Source organism: Solanum verrucosum, unplaced genomic scaffold (genome assembly GCF_900185275.1).
Source record: "Solanum verrucosum unplaced genomic scaffold, falcon-dt-bn FXZP01000277.1, whole genome shotgun sequence".
NCBI lineage: Eukaryota > Viridiplantae > Streptophyta > Magnoliopsida > Solanales > Solanaceae > Solanum > Solanum verrucosum.
The window spans coordinates 1,438,968-1,463,062 of NW_026019945.1; the positions used below are offsets into that span (position 1 = coordinate 1,438,968).

Sequence of the window (24,095 nt, forward strand, 5' to 3'; positions counted from 1 at the left end):
TGAATGTCTATATTTCTTCATTTTCCCCCTTTCTATAACCCCCATATATTCAACAATATAATTACTCTTACATTTTCTTTTTGCATTAAATTTTGGGAGCAATAATCATTCAATAATATTTTTGCATATATATACTTTTTATTCATTTTCAACAATAGTGTATGTTATGCTTATTAATAACATAGTATATATGTTATGCTGATTAATAAAATAAAAGATAATGAAAAAAGAGAGGCGATTGTATAGGTACATAATTCTTTTGTTTACTTTTGTTTAATTTGTTTTTGGCTAAGGATGAATGCTTTTATGATAGATATGAATTTTGATTAATATCTGTTTGATATATTTTTTCCCCTTCTTATAATGCCACCTTATTTTTACACTGTTATCCTTTTGTTTTAAACAGAGAAAGATGCAAGTAATTGTTGCAGTGTTTCTATTTTGACACTTATACTTATTAGTTTTTTTTTTTTAACTAATATATTTTTAACTATGGTATTAGTTTATAGATAGTGAATTACATTTGTTCATGTTTGTAGATAAAACAATGTATAAAACGATAATAAATTAAAGTTGTTATCACGTTTAAGAACGAATGAGTTTACTAGTATTTTAATAATTAACAAGAATATCTAGAGACTAGTTAAGTTAAAATGAGTGCCACTTGGCAATGAAAAGACCAACCGTAACATGCAAGTGAAGCGGACAAAGTTTTAATATTCAATTGTAATTTTATTACACATTAGCGATAAATCAGCAACTACGAATTACCATTTTAATTTTAATTTTTTCATGATCTAGCTAAAACTAGATTAATTAATTTTCACGTAACTTGTGATTAATCTAAGAAATTAACAACTAATTAACTTACACAAAAGTGATCACCTCATCTTTAATTAAGGTACAAGAAGAAGAAGAAAAATAAAATTAAAATTAACAATGCATGATCATATGATGCCTTCATCACCATCAACACCAACCCGAATTCGACGTAGACGGACGCAAGATGTGGTATTCTTTCCTTTATGATATTGTAATTCAGATATTTCTCAGTTGTTATAGCAAAATGTTGTTAATATAACGTAAGAAAGATCGATTTCAGAGAAAATATGATTGTTATTGTGAAATGTCGTTTTATGTCAGATATTTCCCGAGCTAAGCAAATTAAATGGAGGTCATTTACTTATGGATGATCAAAACAAATACAGAACAATGTGGATTCGAACGTATTCGTCTCTATGGATGCTTATAAGCATTATAATCATACTTTACTTGGGTCATTTGTATATTTGTGCAATGGTTGTTGTGATCCAAATCATCATGACATCTGAGTTGTTCAATCTACTTAGACGAACAGATGAAGATAAGTGTCTTCCTGGATTTAGGCAACTAAATTGGTAATAATTCCTCTGTACTTTACTATGATTTCGAGTTTCGACTACTCAAAATTGAAAAGAGATATATAACTAGAGTATGCATTTTATATTGTTCGATTCAGGTACTTTTTCTTCACTGGCATGTTGTTTGTATATGGACGTATACTCAGCCAACAACTTGTGAATACTGCAACTATTGATGAATTCTCGTATAAGTTAGTAAGCAAGGTCATAAAGTATCAGATGGTCTTTTGCTATTTTCTGTACATAGCAGGTTTGTTCATCTTTTTGAAAAGTTCGATATAATACATTTTGGTTTTGATGCATCACTTGAGCCGAGGATGTTTCAGAAACATCCTCTCTACCTCCACAAGGTAGAGATAAGGTCTGCGTATACTCTACCCTCCTCATACCTCACTTGTGGGATTACACTAGGATTGTTGTTGTTGTTGTACTTGGAATAACATTATTTTCATTGACATCTATTTACTTCAAATTTCTTTCTTTTCATTTTTTGAGTCACTCTATCATTTATGACTTTAAGAACTTAGAAAACGGAGAGCAATTTGAAGAAATGACCTTAAATCTTTGTGTATTGATACCCCTAATCGAATTGTTTGGGATTAAGAAGTGGAAGAAATCGTCTTATATTACCAAATAACGTCCCTATTGTCATAGCTATGGATATAGGGATTTTGAGAATACGCCTTAACTTACCTTATTGTGTTTCACAAGCTTTTTAACAGGAGATGTTAAATATGTGATGGTTGTTTGTATTTGCAGGACTTGTTTGGTTCATTCTAACGTTAAAGAAGAAGACGTACAAGTATCAATTTGGTCAGTATGCATGGACTCACATGGTTCTATTTGTGGTCTTCACACAATCCTCTTTTACTGTAGCCAACATATTTGAAGGCATTTTTTGGTAATATATAAGTTCTCAGGAAGTTAATAAATGATGATATAACAGTTTTTTACTCATGTAGAGTGCATAAACATTTGATTCTTCTGTTGCAGGTTCCTTCTTCCAGCATCACTTATCGCGATGAATGATGTAGCAGCTTATTTCTTCGGTTTTTTCTTTGGGAAGACGCCTTTGATCAAGCTGTCTCCGAAAAAGACATGGGAAGGCTTCATTGGAGGATCTATTGCCACCATGATAACAGCTTTCTTGGTCAGTGGCACCTTTTCAGGACTTCCAGTTTTTTTTTTTATCTTCCTACTATTTTCTGATCAAACTGATAATGTTAGGTCCGTCCTTGTTTAGTAATATGGTATCAGAGCCAGGTCCATCCCTGTTTCAGCCCTCCATGTTATTTGTTCACGCTCCTGTTGGTGGTCTGGGCATGTGGGGTGTCTTAGAGTGAGTTAGAGTCCTACATTGGTCGGAAAATGGGCTAGTGATCTCCTTATACTGACTTGAGTAGTCCTCCCCTCATGAGCTAGCTTTTGACGTTGAATTAGGCATAAGGTCCATATCTTAACGTATCCAATACTTAATGTAGCTTTTGGCATTGATTGTATTGCATGCATTAGGTGGTATATCATATACAGCTTGTTACTTGATCTTCCCTCATCTCTTTAGACAGAAAATTGTAATGTGAAGTATACTGTAACAAAATGTAAGTTTTGTATAATTGAAATTTTCAGCTTCTATGCAGTTTGCAAATGTCCTTGGTCGTTTCCAATGGTTGACATGTCCAAGAAAGGTGAGATATTTTATGTAAGTTAAAGAAAGATATCGAGTATGATTCTCGATGATTACTAATCTAACAAAGCAAATACAGGATCTATCGACTGGTTGGCTTCAGTGTGATCCTGGTCCTCTATTCAAACCAGAATACTATTCCATAGCTGGATTGACTCGATGGGTGAGTCTGCATCCGGGATGTTTATTGCTTTTCTGTGTAAACTATGATCTTGCTTTTCCGGGATGTATATTAACTAAAGTTGTCCCCTCTCTCATCGCGAAATTAAAAGTATAAAACTGTTCAGCCTCAAAACTCATGGTATAGATCATCCTAATGGTAACTTGATAGAATGAATCCTCTGCAACTGTTTTGACAGTTCTTTCAACTAAGGATATGTGGTCTTTCTTACTTGCTGAGTTTTAAGTTTGATCAAATATTTTGTTCGATTCATATTATCAACAACAACAACATTAAGTCTCAAACAAGTTGAGATCAGCTATATGAATCTTCATTGTTTCATTTAAGCTCAACTCATGTCAACATTCATCTAGAACTAAGCAAATGTCGTAAACTTCCTCAGCACTCTACATTTTACTTGAATTGCTCTGTTGCTTACAGGACTTACATACTCATTATCATTTAGTGAAATCTTACAGTTCCCTCTGAAGGAGATATCGATACTTCCTGTGCAATGGCATGCTTTATGCTTGGGTTTATTTGCATCCATAATCGCTCCGTTTGGGGGATTTTTTGCTAGTGGATTCAAGAGAGCCTTTAAGATCAAGGTCTGTACAGCTTCTAATGGAAACTGAATGTTATTTTTGTACATTTTAGTCATTCATTTCCTTCATTTACATGGAATCGTCCAGGATTTTGGCTATTACATTCCTGGACATGGCGGTTTCACTGATAGGATGGATTGCCAGGTAATACTCAAGAAACAGATAAAATACTTGATTTCTCTTGTTTTGAGACCAAAATGGTTCCTATTATGTGAAGGTCAACAGTGTAAGATAAGCTAAGGTTGTGTTATATATGTGCAGATGGTGATGGCCATTTTTGTCTACATTTACTATCAGTCATTTGTTCCTCAAGACTACTCTATTGACATGATTTTAGATCAGGTACTTGCTGATTCTACAATCAACAGCAGTGTGTTGTCTTGTTGTCCGTTTATATTAGTAGTCATAGTATTGCTCCTGTTGTTTCTTGTACTTCCATTACTTCTTTTGGATTGTTTTTCCTTGAGCCGAGGGACTCTCGAAAACAATCTCACTACCTCCTAAGGTAGGGGTAAGATCCAGATACACACTACCCTCTTGTTGTGCATAAGTAAGCTAACTGATTAACTTGTTTGCTGCAGATAGTAAGGAATCTCAGCTTTGAGGATCAGAAAACACTTTACTATAGGCTGGGCCAGATATTTAGGCAGAGGCAGATGAAAAATTATTGAACAGTGTTATCAACTTTGCACAAAGTATTTTTTTTTATTGGTTGAGATATGAGGGGTGTCCCTTTCTTGCACATTTTCTCTTCTTAAACTCATTCTCAGAGAAAGTTTTGCACCAAATTACTATGCTTACTTGCCAAGATCAACCTTAAATAATGTAAGGTGCTTTAAATACTGACAAACACAGTGATGACTTGAGAAGAAACTTAAAAAGATTTTATTAACCAAAAAGAAGGAATAAATTGCTTAATCTCATAATCTAGGCAAGCATAAACACACTCAGACTAGGTAACAGAAGGTTTGAATTAAAAATGAATTGGTTAAAGTGTATACAAATAAACAGCTCTTGAGTGCCTCTCAAATAAGTGTAGTTTCAGTTCACCAACTTTAAAAAGGCGACGATTCATCATCCTGGATATTGAATTTGAAGATCAAAAAAGATGCTCAAGATTTTGCAGAGCTCCTTCAGCTCGAGCCAACAATCGTGCAGCAATATAAGTTCTGGAAAATTGATACTGCTGAAACTTGCTTGAAGCATTTATCACATCAGTTGCTGAAATTCTTTGACTAATTTGGGAACACCAACGTTGACGGAGTTCTCAGAAGCATCAACATAAGTTGAAACTTATCAGTGAACATTGAACATTTTCTGTCTTTTCACCTAGTTATGTACTGAATCTCTGCATTTTCCCTTAGCCATTCAAGTACTTTAGCCCCTTCAAGTACCTCTTGTACCTGGCCAACATTGAGGGACCATCAGACTATATGAACAAACACGAGACTTGCTTAACTGACACAATTTTTGGTAAAGATAGTTTCCGCATTTCTATTATGATTAAGTCGCTTGAGGTTCTCCGGTCAATTACATTTAACAGGTTATTGTCAGAATGATTCAGTTAAATACCAACCTGTAGCTTAACTCGGTCCTCATCGTACTCCTGTTGATGCTGTTGGAATTCTTGAATTGAGTTCTGAACCTCCTTCACTAGCTCCTCTGTTGAAAACTGCAAAGTCCAGTAAATGAATAATGATCAGAAAAGGTAAGCTGCATTGTCAGCATGCCGAAGTATTTGAACCTTTCTCATGGCTACTCACGGTAAAATGAGGATATCATTACTAGAGAGCTAATTTACTTTTCAATGCTCACAGTACTTGGTCAAAGTAAAATGAATTTCCTTCTTATTTCTTTCATTGTTTTGACTAATTCGTACGTAACCAACCACTTAAACAACTACTAATAACTCTTCAAATCTTTAGACAGGCAAAAAAAGAGGGGAGGGGGGGGGATACTCAGATCATAGAAATTAACAAAAACTTAAAAGAAATATAATATTGGAGTTCTGATAGGTGGATCACATAAAGATGAAGAAACGTACCTGCAAATTTTCACGTGTAAATATGTCACCAACAGCTAAATTTTGTTTTATGATACTTATTATATTTTCTTTTTGTGTCTCAAGGAACTCATTCACGGCCCTTGGGCTTGATAACGATGCCAGCTGCTGTTCGTTCAGTTTCATATTTGCCTAAACAAAGATAATGATTAATTAGAGCATGCATAGAAGTTCATAAACGGAGAGATAACTGAGTGGCAAATGCTGGTGTGACCTGCAATTGTAAAAGTTGAGCTCCATAGAGTTGTCTTCCTTGCTCTTGGAAAAGAGATTGAGGAATATCAACTTCAACCATCTAGGAAGTAAGAGAAGATACCATAAACTCATAATAAAAAGTTCAACAAACAATAGTCCAATACATGTACAGAAATAGTCACCAAACTTATGGTATATGCATGAGTGCGAGTCTGTGGCATCACAACATTATAATATGTCAAACAATAACATTCTTTTAGTAGTGAGTAGAACAACTGGTACCAATAAACCTAAGTGATCTCACTAATTGGGGTAGAAAAGTTGCTCGACGAATTTTGTTACATAGGAAGTGGATAGTGTGTTTATATGGTCATAAGCCCATAATCACAAGTTTGGGGGAAAAATCAGCTTGTGTGATTCGCAAGAATGAGCTGATGAGAAGAAATTTATCAATTAAGCAACACAAGGTCGGTATGGCTTCCGTGTTCGTATTTGGTAAATGCGGCTGCTTAATAGAAAAAAGGAAATGGAAAGAAACCTTGTATAGCTGGTCAAGGATGGCATTATCAGTTGCTTGGTCTTTAGCTGCCTGTTCAACTTCAAGACATCTTTGTAGCAACGCTTGCTTGACCTGCAAATTATGCATCAGGAAATTTCCTCAACTACAATGTAATTCGGGAAAATAAATTGCTTTCCTGTAACTCTGCACGTATGAGAAAAATAGAAGTCCTCACCTCCTCAATGGAGCTGCATCCTGGGAGAAGCTTTTCAGCAATCGAGTCATTCAACTCGGGCAAATCTCTGTAGAACAGTTCCTTACATGCAACCTGATAAGTAAAACAGAAGGAAGGACTTGAACTGAGAAGCTCAATACACCTAATTGGCAAAAAACTTGGAATGATCTCAGAAAACCTTATGATCAATCAGCCTTAAAGTGATCGAGGAAGTTGGAATTTTTTCAACTGACCATTAAGATTGTGCAATACTTCTCTATAGAAACCGCCAACTAAATTGTTTGAGGAACATAAGTCGATTTTGGCAGTCACCTACTTCTTTGCAGAGATAGTGGATAAAACACCTTCTTCTTTTTTTTCCGGGGTAATTATTAGCAGCTGCCACTAGGAGTGGTTTAGCATTTCAGAGATTTATACATTTCGGGATATATAGAGAGCGTCTACTGCTTTTTATTTTATTAGAATAACATTGGCATGAAATGAGTTTTCATGGAGTAACATAGTCAGAGAGGATTTCGTAAAGCCAACTCTAAACATTGGGCAGCTAGACAGGTTGACTTCACTTGAATTCTTTATCAGGTAGCGTAGGAACTCACAGTGAATTGAGCATGAACACCACGAAGATCTTCTTGTTTCCATGAGTCTGGAAATACCAAAGGGAATGATTTCGTTTCACCTCGTTTAATACCAATAATTGAGTCACGAAATCCGGGAAGGACATTATCTCCATCTTCTGTATCAAAACTGAAACCTGAACCATAGACACAGATACAATCAGCTCAAACACTTAAGAGAAGCAACTTATGTAATCAAACATTCGAGCAATTGGAACTTGAAAAACTTCAGTCATATAGTTTACAGAAGAAACTAAAAACCTACTTGGGAGACAGTAATTTCATCACAAATAATCTATCAGAGAAATAACAGACCTTTACTCTCTGCAGCTGGTATGGTTTTAGCGTCTGATCCATCTTGCTCAATCGTAGTTGCTGATATATCAATCACTGTGACATCACCAACCTGGAATTTTTTTGGATACTTATGATAAGCTACTATGCACAAAAGAAAATCCATCTCAACTACTTATGTTTGTCCGAGGGACTTAAATCTCCAAAGTTTATGTCAAATGCACATAAATTGGACAAAGTAACAGTACCGACATGATCAATACTCTGTAAATGAGTAAGCTAGGAAGGAGACAGTAAAGAGTTGTAAAAATTGCATATGATTTTGTTAACTCTTTAGCAAATTAGACATGATGGTTTTTTTTTCATAAATCATTTTTAGCATGTTCAATGTATAATCTAGACACTTAATTAGTAAGGAAGTAGAGACAAGTTATATTGCTCGGACTCTTCAAAAATGTCAACCAGTTCGTTTCGGATTCTCCAAAGAAGTGTATTTTTGGAGAATCCGACACGAGCGCAGCGTAAAAAATGAAGAGTTTGTGCAACTTAGGAGAAAAGAGTTAAGTAAACTCAATCGCAGACTCTTCAGATGCTTTCAAGAAGCTACCTGACTCGTCTGAGCCTCTGAAGAACTAATAGTTACCTGCAAACCCCTATCAGTAACAATTTTCAATGCACCCAGAGACTTGTGACGCCGTATCAACTCTTTTTCTGAAGCTCTTTGAGCATCCATATCGCTGTCAAGCTCAACAACCACCTTAATATTCTTGTATGCATCGTCAGGTTTCCACTTGATTTCAGGAGCCACATCAACAGCCACATCATACCTATAATCATCATTACTAACAGGTCAAGAATTGCCTTGTTTTCATGACCATAGGCCACAGCAGATATGATATGTCAAGTTGACCAGTATCTGAATGTGACATGTCTTCCCAAAGGCCGTCCACCTGTACTAGTATGCCTCCGTCCCAATTTATGTAGCATCGTTTGACTTGACACAAAGTTTAAAAAAGAAAAGAAGATTTTTTAAATTTGTGATTTAAAACACTCCTTGACCATTTGTGTGGCTATAAATCATTTCATTAAAGGTAAAGGGAATTTTAAAGTTAAATTATTTCAAATTATAGTAAGGAGACATTCTTTTTGGGACAGACTAAAAAGGAAAATGTGCCACATGGGGCGGAGGGAGTATTTAACTAGATCAAACTCTTCCCACCTTTCAATTTTAAAGCTCATTTCATAGGAACTAGAAACTCTAGATCATGAAACACTCAAGTTTAGCAGCCGTGGAAAATAAAGTTACCAATGATCTTCACTTTTGAGTGTTTAACAAACCTCAAGCAATTCAGAGACAGATAAGTCTTTTCCATGTCTTCAAATTTGGTCACAATGCGGATGGAGTCTTCATATGCGTTTCGGGTAACCTACAGTTTAACAGCATCCATGCATCAGACTTAGCAAACCAAGAAAATGGAAAGCTCGTTAGAACAATATAAATTCCCTATTATTATTCACAAGCAATCAAATATTTGCAAAGCAAGATACAAACTACATCCTAGAACCGCCAAAACTGTATTAACAGACACTACTTTGGCCCTGCATTGTATTTATTTTTCTTGATTCCAACATTAGTGAGATACAGAGGTCCTAAAAGCTACAGGTACACAAGCGTTTGACAGGATGTGACTACTGACTAGTAACAAATCCAAACCTCAAATTTGTAACAACAGTTCGAGAAGCTTAAACTATTACAAGATTAATCAATGGTAGAAGTAGTATGACGCACCGAAGACATGGCATGTGGAAGTGTTCTTTTCAGAATAGCTTCAACTACAGCGTTTTGAATATTTTGCTTCCCGACAAAGCCAACAAGGATATCTTCTGGAACATTCTTCCCTGGACGAAATCCAGGAACCTGAACATGTAAAACAGATAGTATGACCAAATACTTCAATTCCTCTCAATAACAGCTGTGAATTTAGATTTATTTTTATTTTTATTTTTTTGATGACAAGGGAAACCCGCAGCCGCTACCCTTTGGGTGCGCACAGGGTAAAACCCCCGCTCCTATGCAATAGCTCGCAAACCACATAGGAGAGGTAACCCGCACTAGGCAAGCCTGGTGCGACGAGCTCGACCCAAAAGGCAAACCCCTTGCTTTCGCTGGCAAGGGGTTTCGAACTTGAGACCTCCAACATGGAAGTCCCAAGCTCAAACCACTGGGCCACCCCGAAGGGTAGCTGTGAATTTAGAATTTAGAGATGGAATAGATGGTCAAGAAGAAATTTAGCGAAAAAGGAAGACACTTTGCTAGTATTTAACATGGAAATTTAAGTCATACTCAATAAAATGATATGGATCATAGAAAATCAGAATGATATCCAGTATAAGAAACAAAATCAACTTAAATGTAATAATATTTATGAACAATCATAAGGTCATAGTCTTCTTCTCAAGGCAATAAATTAGCTTAAAATAGAATGTAGCTATCCAAGTTGTTGGCAACAATAATAAATTAGAAAAGGTTCTCGTTTATCACCTTTGAACGTCTCATGAACTCTTTTATGACTTTTTTGTAGCAATCCTCGCATACAACAGTTGGAACTTCTACAGTCAATCTGATCTGTGGAAAAGAAAATAAATGAAGTTATATGATGGACATGATAATGACACTCTTGTTCGAGAAATTGAAGCAACGGAATGTTAGCCTTCAATCCTTTGGATACTTCAATTACTATAGATAGGATCAAGCTACAGTTCCGATTCTCAAATTTGACTTTTCCTGATGTATTTGGTACACTTTCTAATGCATCCTCCAAAGCTAAATTGGATTAAATCAACTCAGACAACAGACAACATGCCCAGTGAGATTCCACTAGGTGGGGTCTGGGGAGGGTAAATTGTACGCAGACCTTGCCACTACCTCGTGGAGGTAGAGAGGCTGTTTCCGGGAGACCCTCAGCTCAAGAACAACAAATCTAAGTGACAGGAGAGATATATATAAAACATAACAGCCAATACAAACGATAGCGTATAATCAACAAATGAGACAGTAACAACAAGAAAGTAATGCGATGCGTGAAACGCAGTAAACATCATAAGGCTAGGTCTACTCCAAACTCTAACAACCCATACCCTTGCAAGGGAAGACAACACGCTAGCCCTACTAACCTACAACCTTAATACGTGACCTCCACTCCTTCCTATCTAGAGTCATGTCCTCGGTAATGTGAAGCATAGCCAAGTCTTGTCTAATCACCTCCTCCCAATACTTCTTGGGCCTACCTCTACCCCTCCGCGTACCCTCTACCACCATTACCTCGCACCTCCTCACTGGGGCGTCTGCGCTCCGTCTCTTCACATGTCCAAACCATCTCAGTCTCGCTTCCCTCAACTTGTCCACCACAGAGGCCACTCCCACCTTCTCCCGGATAACCTCATTCCTAATCCTGTCGCTCCTAGTGTGCCCACACATCCATCTCAACATCCTCATCTCCGCAACATGCATTTTATGAACGTGTGCGTTCTTGACTGGCCAACACTCCGCTCCATACAGCAAGGCCGGTCTAACTACCACTCTGTAAAACTTACCTTTAAGTTTCGGTGGAATTTTCTTATCACACAATACTCCAGAGGCAAGCCTCCATTTCATCCAAGCAGCCCCAATGCGATGTGTGACATCATCGTCGATGTCACCACTCCCATGGATTACAGCCCCAAGATACTTAAAACTTTCCTTCTTAGGAATGATTTGTGCGGCAAGTCTCACTTCCACATCTGTCTCATCCACCACATCACTGAATTTGCACCCCAAATATTCTGTTTTGGTCCTACTCAACCTGAACCCTTTGGACTCCAGCGTTTGTCTCCAAACCTCTAACCGCGCATTAACTCTGTCCCGCGTCTCATCAATCAGTACTATGTCATCCGCAAATAACATACACCATGGGACCTTCTCCTGAATAGACCGCGTCAACTCGTCCATCACCAAAGCAAATAGGAAAGGGCTTAGGACTGATCCCTGATGCAGCCCCATCTCAACTGGGAAATGTTCAGAGTCTCCTCCAACTGTTCTAACCCGAGTCTTGGCTCCACCGTACATGTCCTTTATCGCCCTAATATACATCATCGGGACTCCTTTAGACTCCAAGCACCTCCAGAGGACATTCCTCGGTACTTTGTCATAGGCCTTTTCAAGGTCAATGAACACCATATGTAGGTCTCTCTTCCTTTCTCTATATTTTTCTACCAGTCTACGCATAAGATGAATGGCTTCGGTAGTCGAACGTCCCGGCATGAATCCAAACTGATTCTCAGAGATGGACACCCCTCTTCTCACCCTCATCTCCACCACTCTCTCACACCAACAATCTTCATAGTTGGATTAAATCAACTCAATATATTAAAATTAAAATTTCATTATCCAAAAATTATACGAGAAGAGAAGTACTATATAAGTTGCAATTCTACTCAAATACAGTTCAACACATTGATCAAAGTTCATATAGTTTGAATATCAAAAAGCAAAAAATGACATATAAACTAGGCCGGAGCGAATGAGTATGAAAAAACAAACCTTTGTGAAGAATTAAACCATGTGATTTAAAAAGAAAGCAAGAAAGATAAAGAAAGCCAAATAGTGTACCCTTGTTAGGGGCGAAACCAAAATTTGAAGCTTATGTATTCAAGATTCTAGTTCTTTTTTAAGTTACTGAATTCAAAATCAATAATTTATACATATTCAATAAATTTCTTAAGACAAATATAGAATTTGAACCAAAGGTACTGAGTTTGGCCGAACCCATAATCATACTCTAGCTCCAACCATGCTGAGTTGTCACTATGTTAGCCTAAAAATCAAATCTTTATGAAGAATTATTTCGAGCTCATCGCACTGCACTTGCCTAGTGCAATTTACCTCTCTCATGTGATTTGCGAGTTATTACACTGGAGCGGGGTTAACCCTAAGAAGGTAACCAAATAACTTACCCTTGAATTGGGTTCCTGTGTCTCAGTAACATGAAGATCAGCTGGAAGTTTATCTTCAACAGTTTCAACAACACCAGAAGCTGCTGCTGCTGCTGCCGCCACCGCCACCAATCGAGCTGAAGCCAGCTGGTGCACTGGGAGCTGTTGTTGAAGAAAGGAGGAGGAGAATTGGCGGGAAGATGAATTGAGTTTTTGTTTAAGCAAGAATTTATCATTGGGTTGAAAGAATTGAGCTTTTGTAGAATTTGATGGAAATGAGAGAATTGAAGGATTCAATTGGATGGAAATTGGAGTCGCCATTTTCTTTTTCAGTTCTAAGCAGAAATGCAGAAGTGATGAAGATAACACTACTCCCCTTTGTGACTCACTCACCTTGAAGCAATTTTCAATATAGGATAAGGTAAGAATTTATAACATTAGAAATAACCCTGAGGGGTAGCTCAGCTGGTAAAGGCCTGGGACAAAGTCATTCAGGTCGCCGGTTCGAGCCCCAGCAGGGCCACTGGAGGCATTACAAACCGGCCGCGTCTCCAGGGCCCCGTGGAACTAACCGTGGTGGACCCGCCTTGAAACAGCGGGACCCGATGGGTACAGCTAGTCGGGTTCGCAAAGCGACGCCCGGAAACCACGGTAAAAAATAAAATAAAATTATAACATTAGAAATGATAATTACATGATTCATATTATTTCTTAGCAAAAAAAAAAATATAATCTTTATGAAAATGGAAAATTGGGGGAGTTGATTTTATTGTAGTTTACAAACTTATTTTTAATTTTATGAGAAATTTCTATTTTCACATAAAAAGATATAAGAAATCTTGTTTGTTAATTATATTCTAATTTTATTTTTTTTTTGACAAGAAATTTGAGGGCGAAAATAAAATGTGGTAGTTGAATATGGACAAAGTTTCAAGGAGGAAATATTTTTACCCATAAAATGTTGAATATTGTTAATAATATGATTTTTCAAAAAAAAAAATTATGCGGAATTGAGTTAAAACAAAACTATAAGATCATGTTAAGTATATTTTTCATCAATGTAACCTAACACAATAAAACATACTAGTTGGATTGAATCCAATAATTTTGTTTTGGTCCAAAACATTTCTAGTATAAGTTGTTTCTTCTAGTTAGTCTCGACTAATATGAATAGAAAGAACGTTTCTTGCTTGTTTAATAAAGTTAAATTTTAGTCACAAAAATGAAATGACTCGCTAGAGCACCTTTATAAATGTATGAATAATAAAATTTTAAACCCATTTAAATTCATTACTAATCCTCTAAAGTCAAAATCGATCATTTCTAAACTTGTAAAGTTTAAAATAGGGATAAGAGTCTGAAAAATATCCCAATTTTGATCGAATTTGTTGTTGCGATACTAAACTTTCATAAGGACCTATTATCTCCCTAAACTATTTAATACCATATTTTTTTACCCCTGAACTAAGGTATATATGTGCCCACGTGGACACATTACTATTTATAATTTTGCATTTTTTTTATGTCCACGTGGGCAAATATATATGTTTAAAATATGATATTAAATAGTCTAGGGAGGTAATAGGTCCTCATGAAAGTTTAGTATCGCAACATCAAATTCGACCAAAGTTGAGATATTTTTCAGACCTATCCCTTTAAAATCTAAATCCGTTTCACGAAAAATCCAATATTAATAGATAGTAAACGAATACGGTGCCGTTTTAAATGGTCAAAACCAGTACTGAAAAATCTACAAAAACAAGCAAGCATCTATGTCCACTAGCTCCCAAGATTTTCGCCATTTTCTCAAATCAGTGAAGGTAAAAAAAAGTTTTTTTCGCCATGGCTAAAGTGGCTTCTAGTTCTATTGGACTACATAGACCGAAGCCCTTTCATTTTCGACCTAATCAAACTTTGCACTCTGTGAAACCTTTCAATTATCAGCTGAACAATCTTCGAAAGTATCAAAGAATATACTGCCAAACAGAGCCCAAAACAGGGGATTGCTGCCAACCAAACTCTGACCCGTCTGAATCTGCAGTAAAGGTTTAGTCTTTTCACTTTCTTTGTTGTTTTTGTTGATATCCGTTAAGGTTTATTTGGGTGGGTTAGCAGTGGAGTAAAAACTAAAAAGTGTGCAGTTTTGTGAACTTTTGAAAAGGGTATTTTTGTTTTAGTGTGATTGAAGATGGAGGAAATTGAGCAACCCTTTACTTAAAGGACCTTTTGGGTCAAATTCCCATGTTGAGGGAAGTAGTTAGTGATAGTGTCGTTAATTGACCTACTTAAAAAGAAAATGGAGTGTTGTTAATTAGTCTCAGGATGTGGCGTAGTGGCTAATGAAGAGGGTTGATAATCCTGAGGTCTTAGGTTCAAATATCATTTGATGATTTCTTTCCACCTATCTAAGCCTTGGTGGGGTGGAGAAAGTTATGCTACTTGTGCTAGTGAGAGTTAGCACATATCCCAGGAATTAGTCGAGGTGTGTCCAAGTTGGCGAAACACCGTGATTAGTGAGAGGTAGCGAGTATCCTATGGAATTAGTCGAGATGCACTCAAGTTGGTCCAGACTCCACGGTTATGAAAATATCGTAAGTTACTTACAAAAAAGCAACAACATACCCGGTGTAGTTCCATTAGTGGGGTTTGGGGAGGGCCGTGTGTATGCAACCTTATCTCTACCTTCTGAAGGTACATAGGTTGTTTTGGTCCAGACTCCGTGGTTATGAAAATATAGTAAGTTACTTAACAAAAAGCAACAACATACCCGGTGTAGTTCCACACGTGTGGTCTGGAAAGGGCGTTGTGTATGCAACCTTATCTCTACCTTATGAAGGTACATAGGTTGTTTTGGATAGACCCTCGGATCAAGTAAAGGATAACCGAAAACAAAGAAAAATATCAGGTAATAGTAAAATCAAAGAACAAGATAGTAGGAGAGTAATAACAATATTAATGATTAGGGAATCTAGACAACGCTCGACTACCTATTAACCTTTTACCCTAATCTTCGACATCCATATCCTCCTATCTAGGGTCATGTCCTTGGGAAGTCACCTCTCCCCGAATAAAATAAACTTGAAAGTTGTTAATTGACTTATTACTTAATGAAAAGGAAATATAGTGTTAATAATTTCCAACATACCTATTTATATGTGAAAGCTCTGGTATAATATGTTGCATAGAAAAAGAAATAGTATTAACAAAGAAACTAAATTCATTAATATCAACTTTGCAATGTTTGAGGTTTCGCTGGTGAGGTGATGCATTTACATAGAAAGTATAGCTAGTGGTGCAATATAATCTTCAAGTTGATATATATACAATTTTGATGGCATTACAGCTTTCTCAATGCACACTGACCCATTCTGATAATAATCCCTTGGATATTATTCATGTCTGGTGTAATATTTTGACTAGAATCTGATGGTTCAGCTAAATGTGTATTGTACAGGAGAAGTCGTCAATAGAACCAGGTGCTGGCAATGAGAGTAGTAAAGCTGAAGTCTCTCCTCCCTCTACTGGCCCTGAATATCCAACCAGAGACTTTAATCGGCGGGTAGCACTAGTGTCTGTCCTTGCAGCACTAGGACTTTTCTCTTCTCCAAGGCTAGATTTAGGTGTTTCTTTGAAGGATATCACGGCTGCAGCACTGCCATATGAAGAGGTTAGTGTACAAGCTTGACCATCATTTCCTATGATTATTTGTTTTGTTGCGTTCATTTGTTATCTCCTTTGCTTCAATCTACTTTTAGTTGACACAACACAAGGCTTTGTTTATTTCTTTAAAAATATGATAACACACCCTACCCTAAGCAAATCTAAGCCTACCTGTAGTTTTCTTTTATATTCCTTTCCTCTAAATCACAGATACGTACTTTCTCTATTGAGTCGTTTCAACTGTAGCTTCTTTCTTACATTTTCTTTTTGATCTCATCCCATGCAGGCTCTTTCCAATGGAAAGCCTACTGTTGTAGAATTCTATGCCGATTGGTGTGAAGTTTGTCGAGAATTAGCTCCAGATGTCTATAAAGTTGAACAGCAGTACAAGTAAATCTCTTTTTTTTGTTATTGATTACTGATAACCTACACTTTTTCCAATCAATATAATAGAGCTGTCTTTTAGTTTTTCTTTTCAGAGAGAAATTTCCATTTCTTCAATAGTATGTGCATGTTTGAGTTTCTCTTTGAAGCATGTGTTAAGAGTTAGCAATATGCATAGCACAAGTCCATGAACAGTTCTGTTAAGAAGGTTCATGCTCTTGTCTATCGGGAACAGTTTGTGTATATCTCACCTTCCCCAACCCCGTTTGTGAGATCACACTGGGTATGTTGTTGTTGTTGTTAAGGTTCATACTGTTAATGCAGGGACCGCGTGAATTTTGTTATGTTGAATGTGGATAACACGAAGTGGGAACAAGAGCTTGATGAGTTTGGAGTTGAGGGTATCCCCCATTTTGCATTCCTGGATAAAGATGGAAACGAGGAAGGTAATGTTGTTGGCCGTCTTCCAAAACAGTATTTGCTTGAGAATGTAGATGCCCTTGCAAAAGGAAAAGAATCAATACCTTATTCTCGCGCTGTGGGACAATATACAAGTGCTGAATCGCGCAAGGTCCATCAAATTTCTGATCCGAGAAGTCATGGTTAGAGCTCATACGCACCCAGATATATTACCCAAACAAACTATCATCAATTCTTGCAAGACTTGCATTTGAAATTGAGCAAGGAGTGACAAATACCACTTGCTAGTCTGTAAGTTTGGCACTATTTTCGCACACTTCGTTGTATATATGAATATGCAGACTGCCATAATGTATTGCACAAGTGACCCTCTTCTTTATAGCTAATTCCACAGGTTAGTTTACTGTGTGTTCTAATATTCATTGTTGCCGATATAGAAACTGCTCTCCACAATGATGTTCATTTTCCTTGCGCGGTGGGGTCAAGTCGGCTGAGGATCTTGCTTCGAAGTCTGAATATCGTATTGAAACATATTTCTGTAAAAAAAACAATCAGCTAGCAAATGTTCCCCCATCTATACAGACGAAAAGAAGAAAGAAAAAAGCACCAATATCCACACAGCCAAAAAATACATGAAGTTGGCTATGAAATACTAAAATCAGATACTGAAAGTATGTTCTTTATTTTCACTGTAGCTGAAAAAATAATACCGACTTCTTTCACTCAGAGATACGGTTTAGCAATGACCAAAGCGATCTGTCTCTCAAGCAGAATAAGTTCAATCCTCACTTAAAAGTACAAAACATATAACAACACTTGCGTATTGGTAAGGAAGTGGAGAGGGGAAGTGTCTACCCACAATAAGAATAGCCTTATGAATCAGAGGGTTCTGATTGTTTTGATTTTAACACAACTCTAAATAAAGGGCAAAAAAGAGCATTGAACCTATAGCTTTAACATCTGCACAATGAACACCTTCCCTGAAAGAGAATGTAGAGCTCAAATCGCCTAAGATCAAAATGTTCTGATTTTTAGAACTGCATGCGCTCTAAAACATTAGTGAGCCACCAATTTGGGAGTTGGTAGTTTGATCAATTCCCTGTACCCTCCACGGCTACTGTCACACCAACTTCAGCAGGTCGGATAATTCGGCCATGCAAGGAGTACCCTGGCTGCAAACAGAAGTGCAATTAAATTGTCTGCTATTCATTTGAATTCTAATGCGAGGCATTTATATTATATTTGAGTCGTGTAAAGACCGCAAATGCTTCTATGATGTTGCTTCAGGACTATGCAAAAGAACAATCAAATTACTTGTAATTGAAAAGAAAATACTAAACAATACCTTAAGACAAACAGCAATCATTCCGGGAGCCTTTTCAGGATCAGGTACTTGAAATACTGCATTATGCTTATTTGGGTCAAATTCTTCATTTGTAGGATCAATTTTTTCAACACCAAATTTTTTGAATACCTGAAAAGCCAAAAGAAGCATCTTAGATCTAAAGGAGAACCTACATGCAATAAGGATTAAAGATCCATAACATAGTGCAAAAGAACATTTACAATACCCCCTGGACCTCAACAAGTAGAGCATGAAAACAACATTGAAGTTTGAAATAGGACAGAAAGTACTCTAGGCAGATGGACGATGGTCAATAGCCAAAAGCTAATGGCTACTATCATTTCCCAGAGGTATGTTCCTATTTATTAAACCTTCAATGTGAACTTGTAACTGGAGCAACTAGCAAACCTACTACTGAGATTTTTCAGTGTCCAAGATCTTTTTCTTGCAACTCATTTACCGCAGCTGCATGCGAATATCGCAAGCCTGTTTTTGCGTCTTATATTTATTTCAGAAGCCAGCTGTGGCATCAGCCTAAGAGTATATTTATGAAATAGCTAGCTTAGGTTGGTGAATATAGTGGCATGATTACCGGGCCCCATTCAGACCTTAGGTTGGGGGATAGGATTCACACTACACTTGAGTAGCTTAGAGTACACACTTCATGTCATTTACACTGACCTACTTTATATCTTAGTGCGGCATACAAAGCTGGCAAATCTTGTCGCCATCCAGCAATTTTAATACTATTCTATATATACACCAGTTGTCGGATCCTATATGACATATTTACTATATGGAGAGTCAAATAATCCTTTGAATGTGATATCTCTGACAATTGTCAAAATATTTCATATTATAAAAAAACTTGTGATTCATAGTAATTCAATGTTTTAAATATGTAAATTTAAGCCCCCAAGGCCTAGCTCAAGTGGCAAAAGGTGGAGGATTTGTGGCTTAGGTCACAGGTTCAAGCCCCACACCATGCAAAGCGAAGCCCGGTATTTAAGTGGAGAAGGGTAGAGGGGCGGGACCATTATCCACCGAGTTTAGAAGGTTGTGATTGGTCCAAAGGGCGGGTCAAAAGGGCGGATTTCTCGGTTATCAAAAAATATGTAAATTTAATTTTAACAATAATCGTTGTCGGACAGCTTCCCCAACATAAAGGGGAGTTCTTTTTAAGTGGGTTGCTTTGTGCTCACAACAAAACTGAGAGACTTCGCCTTCATGTTCCAAAACCCATCCTCCTTTCTTTTTGAAATAAAGAATTCTTCAAAGTTGATTGTCTTAGCATATTTTGACCTATTTTTAACTTTTCAAACTTCTCTAGACACGTTACCAAACTTGAGTTAATAATGTGTCACATACTTGACCCTAATATAATATAAGTTAACCAATAGAATACAAGACAAGGTTCCATAGTGCATGCTATTTGCAGATGATTTTGTGTTAACTGAAGAAACGAGTGAGGAAGTCAATGAAAGTTAGAATTACTGAAAAGCACTCAAGACTACGGTTCTCATGATAAGTAGAAGGTAAACGAGACATACTCAACAGAGGATGCAAATGGCAACAGGAAGGATAAAATAAGTGAATGTCATCTGAGATGATTCCACCGTGTCTTAAGTGCGCCTTAAATATGTGCAACAGTGTGATTATTGGAAGTGATAAAAGGAAAGAATATAGACCTATATCCTCTCAAATTAACGTGGATATAGCAAAAGAACATAATGCAATGCATCGGGCGCTATTCAAGCATTGGGATTAAGACAATTTATTTTTTTGCAAAGGAACTCTAGTTGGGACTAAGACTCAGTTGGTGTTACTTTTGTATCGGGTAAAATATCTGTCAAAGTTCATTCAATTCATTTTAGATATGAATACTTGTGTTGGGGTGTGTGAGATTAAAAGAACCTGTACTTGATTGATTTAGCTTTTTAATTGTCTTTTTTTTATGACCGTGGTGTCCAGGCCAGTTTTTGCGTACCTCGATTAATTCCACGGGATACCTGCCACCTCCCACCAACAACAGATACCAGAGTTCAGGTAACTTTGTCCACCTGGTGCCTGTAGCCTTTAGTTGATAGACTTCCCTTTTATTTAAGCAAACACGAACTAGTTGGAATTGTGACTTAATTGTAGCTACACTTGAACAAGGTTTGATGTTTTCCAGAAGTTCTTTATATTTTTGTTAAGACTTGTATTTTTGTGAAGGGATTTGGAAAGCCTATAAATTTGATTAATTTTGTTTCTGTTCTCCCAACAAATCAAAAGGATCAACCACGAGACATTCATTTGTTTATTTCTCTTACATAGAGTACTAATGATTAATCTCTAATTATTACGTATGATTGAAAAAAGCGCATACTAATAGAAAGTGAATCTTCCATCCTAGAAAGCTGAATTTTGATCTCCCTGCTCTTTCACGTCATAACCAGACAAAGAGAAAACATGATAACCTAATTTTACTTCTTGCGTTCAATTCCCCCGCCCTCTTATTTGCCCAAGAGGGCACAGACAAGTTGAAGTGCTAGATACTTGTTTTCCATAATCCATGGTAAAAAACATGAGAGATGTGGTACAATATATTTACAGGGTAAGAGTGTACCTCTGCCAGCTGTTTATCAGTCATTTCAACACCTTCCAGAAGTGTCTTCAGAAGTGGCACGGCACCAGTTGTGTCTTTAGATACATCAATTTTGGAAAAGCTCTCTTTTACAACGGAAGAAGCCCTGCCCAGATTATCAGAAACATCTAGAAGGGCTTTCACAAAATTCTGCAGCATTATTAGTATAAAAGATGAGAGAAATAGATGGGCAATTTAGACTACCGAAAATTAATCTTGCTTATGTAGCATAGCCTGCGCTTACAAATACTAACCTGAATGGCAAACTTCTTAGTATTTTCTGCTTCTCGTCTAGTTCTCTCCATGACATTCTCCATCTCTGCATAAGTTCGAAGAACCTTATCCTGCATTTTCTGAAACTCCTCATGTTTCATCTTTAGGAGTTCTTCCTTCTCAATCACACATTTCACCAGGTCATCCCTGGAAAGGTCCTCCAAATCCAAATCTGAATCAGAACAAGAAAAAACATGCTGTTTAGTACATCTTCTGCTTATGGCATTTTCAGTCATGTTAAACTGGAAAGCATATCGCAACCTGATTCTTTCTTCTCATCCTGAACGTTAGAATCAGCAGAAGCTGAAGCTTTCTCTGCTCCGCTTCCTCCTCCACCTTGGGACTGAGATGTTTCTTTTTCATCAGGTTGGGGGGACGCAGATGATGAGATTCCAAACCGTTGCAAGGCGGATTCAGGTACTAGAGACACCTAACCCATAAACACAGTCAGCAGAATCAGCAATGAAGCTCGAGAATGTATATCAAACCACTGCCCATGCATCGTTTTACAAGACGAGCATATTATCATTGTTTTTCACAAACTTGGCTACTTACAATGAAATGAAGCAATTAGGAATCTTTTTTGTTTTTTCAAAATTACGAATCATTTTACCCTGCATATAAGTCTTGCCCTGCAGTTTCAGTTCATTCGAGAGCCAAAAATATACAATTACATACTGCAGATTAGACAAGGCAAAACGGTTATATCTACACTGTTTGAATTCCAAACAAATCTCAACTCCTTTCCTACTTCTACTAAACTAAATGTGAAACTTCCCGGTGTTGCTAATGAATCAAACCTTCCCAAGATTAAAATTTTGGGAGCAAGCCATTAAAAAGTACAGACTATACAAGATAAAACTGAAGTTAAAAATAACATCAAATTATGGTCCAAACAGAAGCCTGCTGTACACGAAAATTAAGCTAAGGCAAAATGGTTATCTACACTTTTTGGAGTCCTACAAGTTTTAACTTATCTCCTCCTTCTACTAAACTATATCTGAGGGTTCCAAATGTTGCTAATGACTCAAACACAGCAAATCCAAAATCTTCCCAAGATCAAATTTTGGCAACAACCCATTTAAAAGTAGAGACTTCAATATATAAAACTGAAGTTAAAAGTAACATCAAGTTCTGGGTCCAAACAGAATCCTATTGCACAGCTAAATTACAATTTCTTCTTAAACCCCAGCAAAACCCTAATCCACAAAAAAAGGGGAAGAACTGAAAAGAGTATTGGGGAAGCACAAAGATTGAACCTTTTCTCTTATATTGCGAATTGAATGAAACTGAGATGAAAGTATGGGCACATGGTGCTGTTGATTCTGTCGATAATAAAGGAGCAGCGAGTTGCGGCACTGTGTCAACACATTCCTTGAGAACCGAGATGAGATTCTACTCAACACCATAGCTGAATTTAGGGTTTTTGCTATGAAAATTGCAGTGAGATTGTAAATTTTAGGGATGGCGGTGGAACAATGAAACAGAGAAGGGTTTTAGGAGAGAGAGAGAGACAAGTGGAAAAGAAAAAAGGAAATTTTATTTGGAACACAAAACAAAAATAGTCTTGAATTAAATTTTGCAGCCAAACAAATAATAAAAATCAAATGTAACCCCAAAGTTGTAGAACCTTATAGATTATTACTACAGTAAGTTATAATCAATGATCACAAAATAATATTGGATCTCTTTTTTGGACATAATTACTCGTAACAACAATAAATTTAGTGTAATTTTATAATGGAAATATGGGAAGAAGGTGGTGTGTCTTAAGGTGGATTTATGACAGATCATGTATACGTAGTCTTATTTTTATCTTAAAATAGTAGATAGATTGCTTCCGATAGTCCTGATCTTGAGTAAAGCATATCAAATGACAAGTATGTTAAGTAAAAATAAAGAGAACAATCACAACAACAAATAATATACTAATTACTTAAGCAAAGAAAAACAATAGGTATTACTAAATTCGAAGAATAAGAGAGAGTAGGAAACTGATACTAATAAAACTTAAAAGGAAAACACGCTCGATTACGTAGCCTTCTAGTGTAATCCTTGAACACCATATTTTTTAATCTAGGGTCATGTCCTCGATAAGTTGTCAAAGCATCATGGCCTATTTAATCAACTCGCTCCAGTACTTTATCGAACTACGTCTACCTCTCTCATATTCACTTAAGTCAACTTCTTGCACCTCTTCATTTTCTCCTAACATGCTTGATCATCTCAGTCTTGCCTTCCTTATCTTGTCTACCATGAAAGTTACTCCCACATTGTATCGAATACCTTCATTTTTTATCATATCTCTTTTAATATGTCAACATCCTTATTTCTACTCCCTACATCTACTAGACAGGTGAGTTCTTGAGCGAAAAACACTCATTTTAATACGATATAGCTATTCTGACGAACACTTTATATAACTTGTCTTTGAGGCATGGTAACATTCTTATCACACAAGACATCAAGTACAAACTTTCATTCCATCCACCCTGCCTCAATACAATGTGTAACATCATTACAAATGAATCATGACATTCACGTTGAAATTATATAATTTCACATTGAGCAAGTACTAGAAATAGATATACTTTCTTAAAACTATTAAATCTAATATTTGGAGATTGTTTCAAATAAAATGGAGGTCTAAACACAAATTCAACTCTAA

The 24,095-nt window shown here is 36.7% G+C and overlaps 4 protein-coding genes across 5 annotated transcripts; 2 read left to right on the forward strand and 2 right to left on the reverse strand.

The window, feature by feature from the left end:
• Window positions 1-937: 937 nt before the first annotated feature.
• LOC125840399 (phosphatidate cytidylyltransferase 1-like) lies at window positions 938-4,656 on the forward strand. The gene is made up of 11 exons (XM_049519381.1): window positions 938-1,011; window positions 1,144-1,397; window positions 1,499-1,650; window positions 2,160-2,301; window positions 2,394-2,550; window positions 3,038-3,085; window positions 3,164-3,247; window positions 3,724-3,852; window positions 3,937-3,993; window positions 4,111-4,191; window positions 4,431-4,656. Exons 1-11 carry the CDS (start codon window positions 940-942, stop codon window positions 4,518-4,520), a joined length of 1,266 nt encoding a protein of 421 aa, XP_049375338.1. The 5' UTR covers window positions 938-939; the 3' UTR covers window positions 4,521-4,656.
• Window positions 4,657-4,822: 166 nt separating this feature from the next.
• On the reverse strand, window positions 4,823-13,096 carry LOC125841026 (trigger factor-like protein TIG, Chloroplastic). Its single transcript, XM_049520024.1, has 13 exons — window positions 12,741-13,096; window positions 10,291-10,374; window positions 9,538-9,666; window positions 9,087-9,175; window positions 8,392-8,575; window positions 7,770-7,860; window positions 7,437-7,591; window positions 6,841-6,933; window positions 6,645-6,737; window positions 6,126-6,206; window positions 5,894-6,043; window positions 5,426-5,521; window positions 4,823-5,252 (listed from the first exon to the last, which is right to left on the reverse strand). Exons 1-13 carry the CDS (start codon window positions 13,038-13,040, stop codon window positions 5,175-5,177), a joined length of 1,623 nt encoding a protein of 540 aa, XP_049375981.1. The 5' UTR covers window positions 13,041-13,096; the 3' UTR covers window positions 4,823-5,174.
• A 1,381-nt stretch (window positions 13,097-14,477) lies between these two features.
• LOC125808198 (thioredoxin-like protein HCF164, chloroplastic) lies at window positions 14,478-17,574 on the forward strand. Its single transcript, XM_049487924.1, has 4 exons — window positions 14,478-14,765; window positions 16,174-16,386; window positions 16,666-16,769; window positions 17,088-17,574. The coding sequence occupies exons 1-4, from the start codon at window positions 14,562-14,564 to the stop codon at window positions 17,368-17,370; spliced, it is 804 nt and encodes a 267-aa protein (XP_049343881.1). The 5' UTR covers window positions 14,478-14,561; the 3' UTR covers window positions 17,371-17,574.
• Window positions 17,575-17,846: 272 nt separating this feature from the next.
• Window positions 17,847-22,978, reverse strand: LOC125808160 (grpE protein homolog 2, mitochondrial). Of its 2 annotated transcripts, none has more exons than XM_049487893.1 (6): window positions 22,687-22,978; window positions 21,689-21,857; window positions 21,409-21,599; window positions 21,137-21,304; window positions 18,529-18,657; window positions 17,847-18,355 (listed from the first exon to the last, which is right to left on the reverse strand). In XM_049487893.1, exons 1-6 carry the CDS (start codon window positions 22,834-22,836, stop codon window positions 18,275-18,277), a joined length of 888 nt encoding a protein of 295 aa, XP_049343850.1. In that variant the 5' UTR covers window positions 22,837-22,978; the 3' UTR covers window positions 17,847-18,274. The 2 variants fall into 2 exon arrangements, with proteins under 2 accessions (XP_049343850.1, XP_049343841.1); XM_049487884.1 differs by having other exon boundaries at window positions 21,409-21,605.
• Window positions 22,979-24,095: the final 1,117 nt, after the last annotated feature.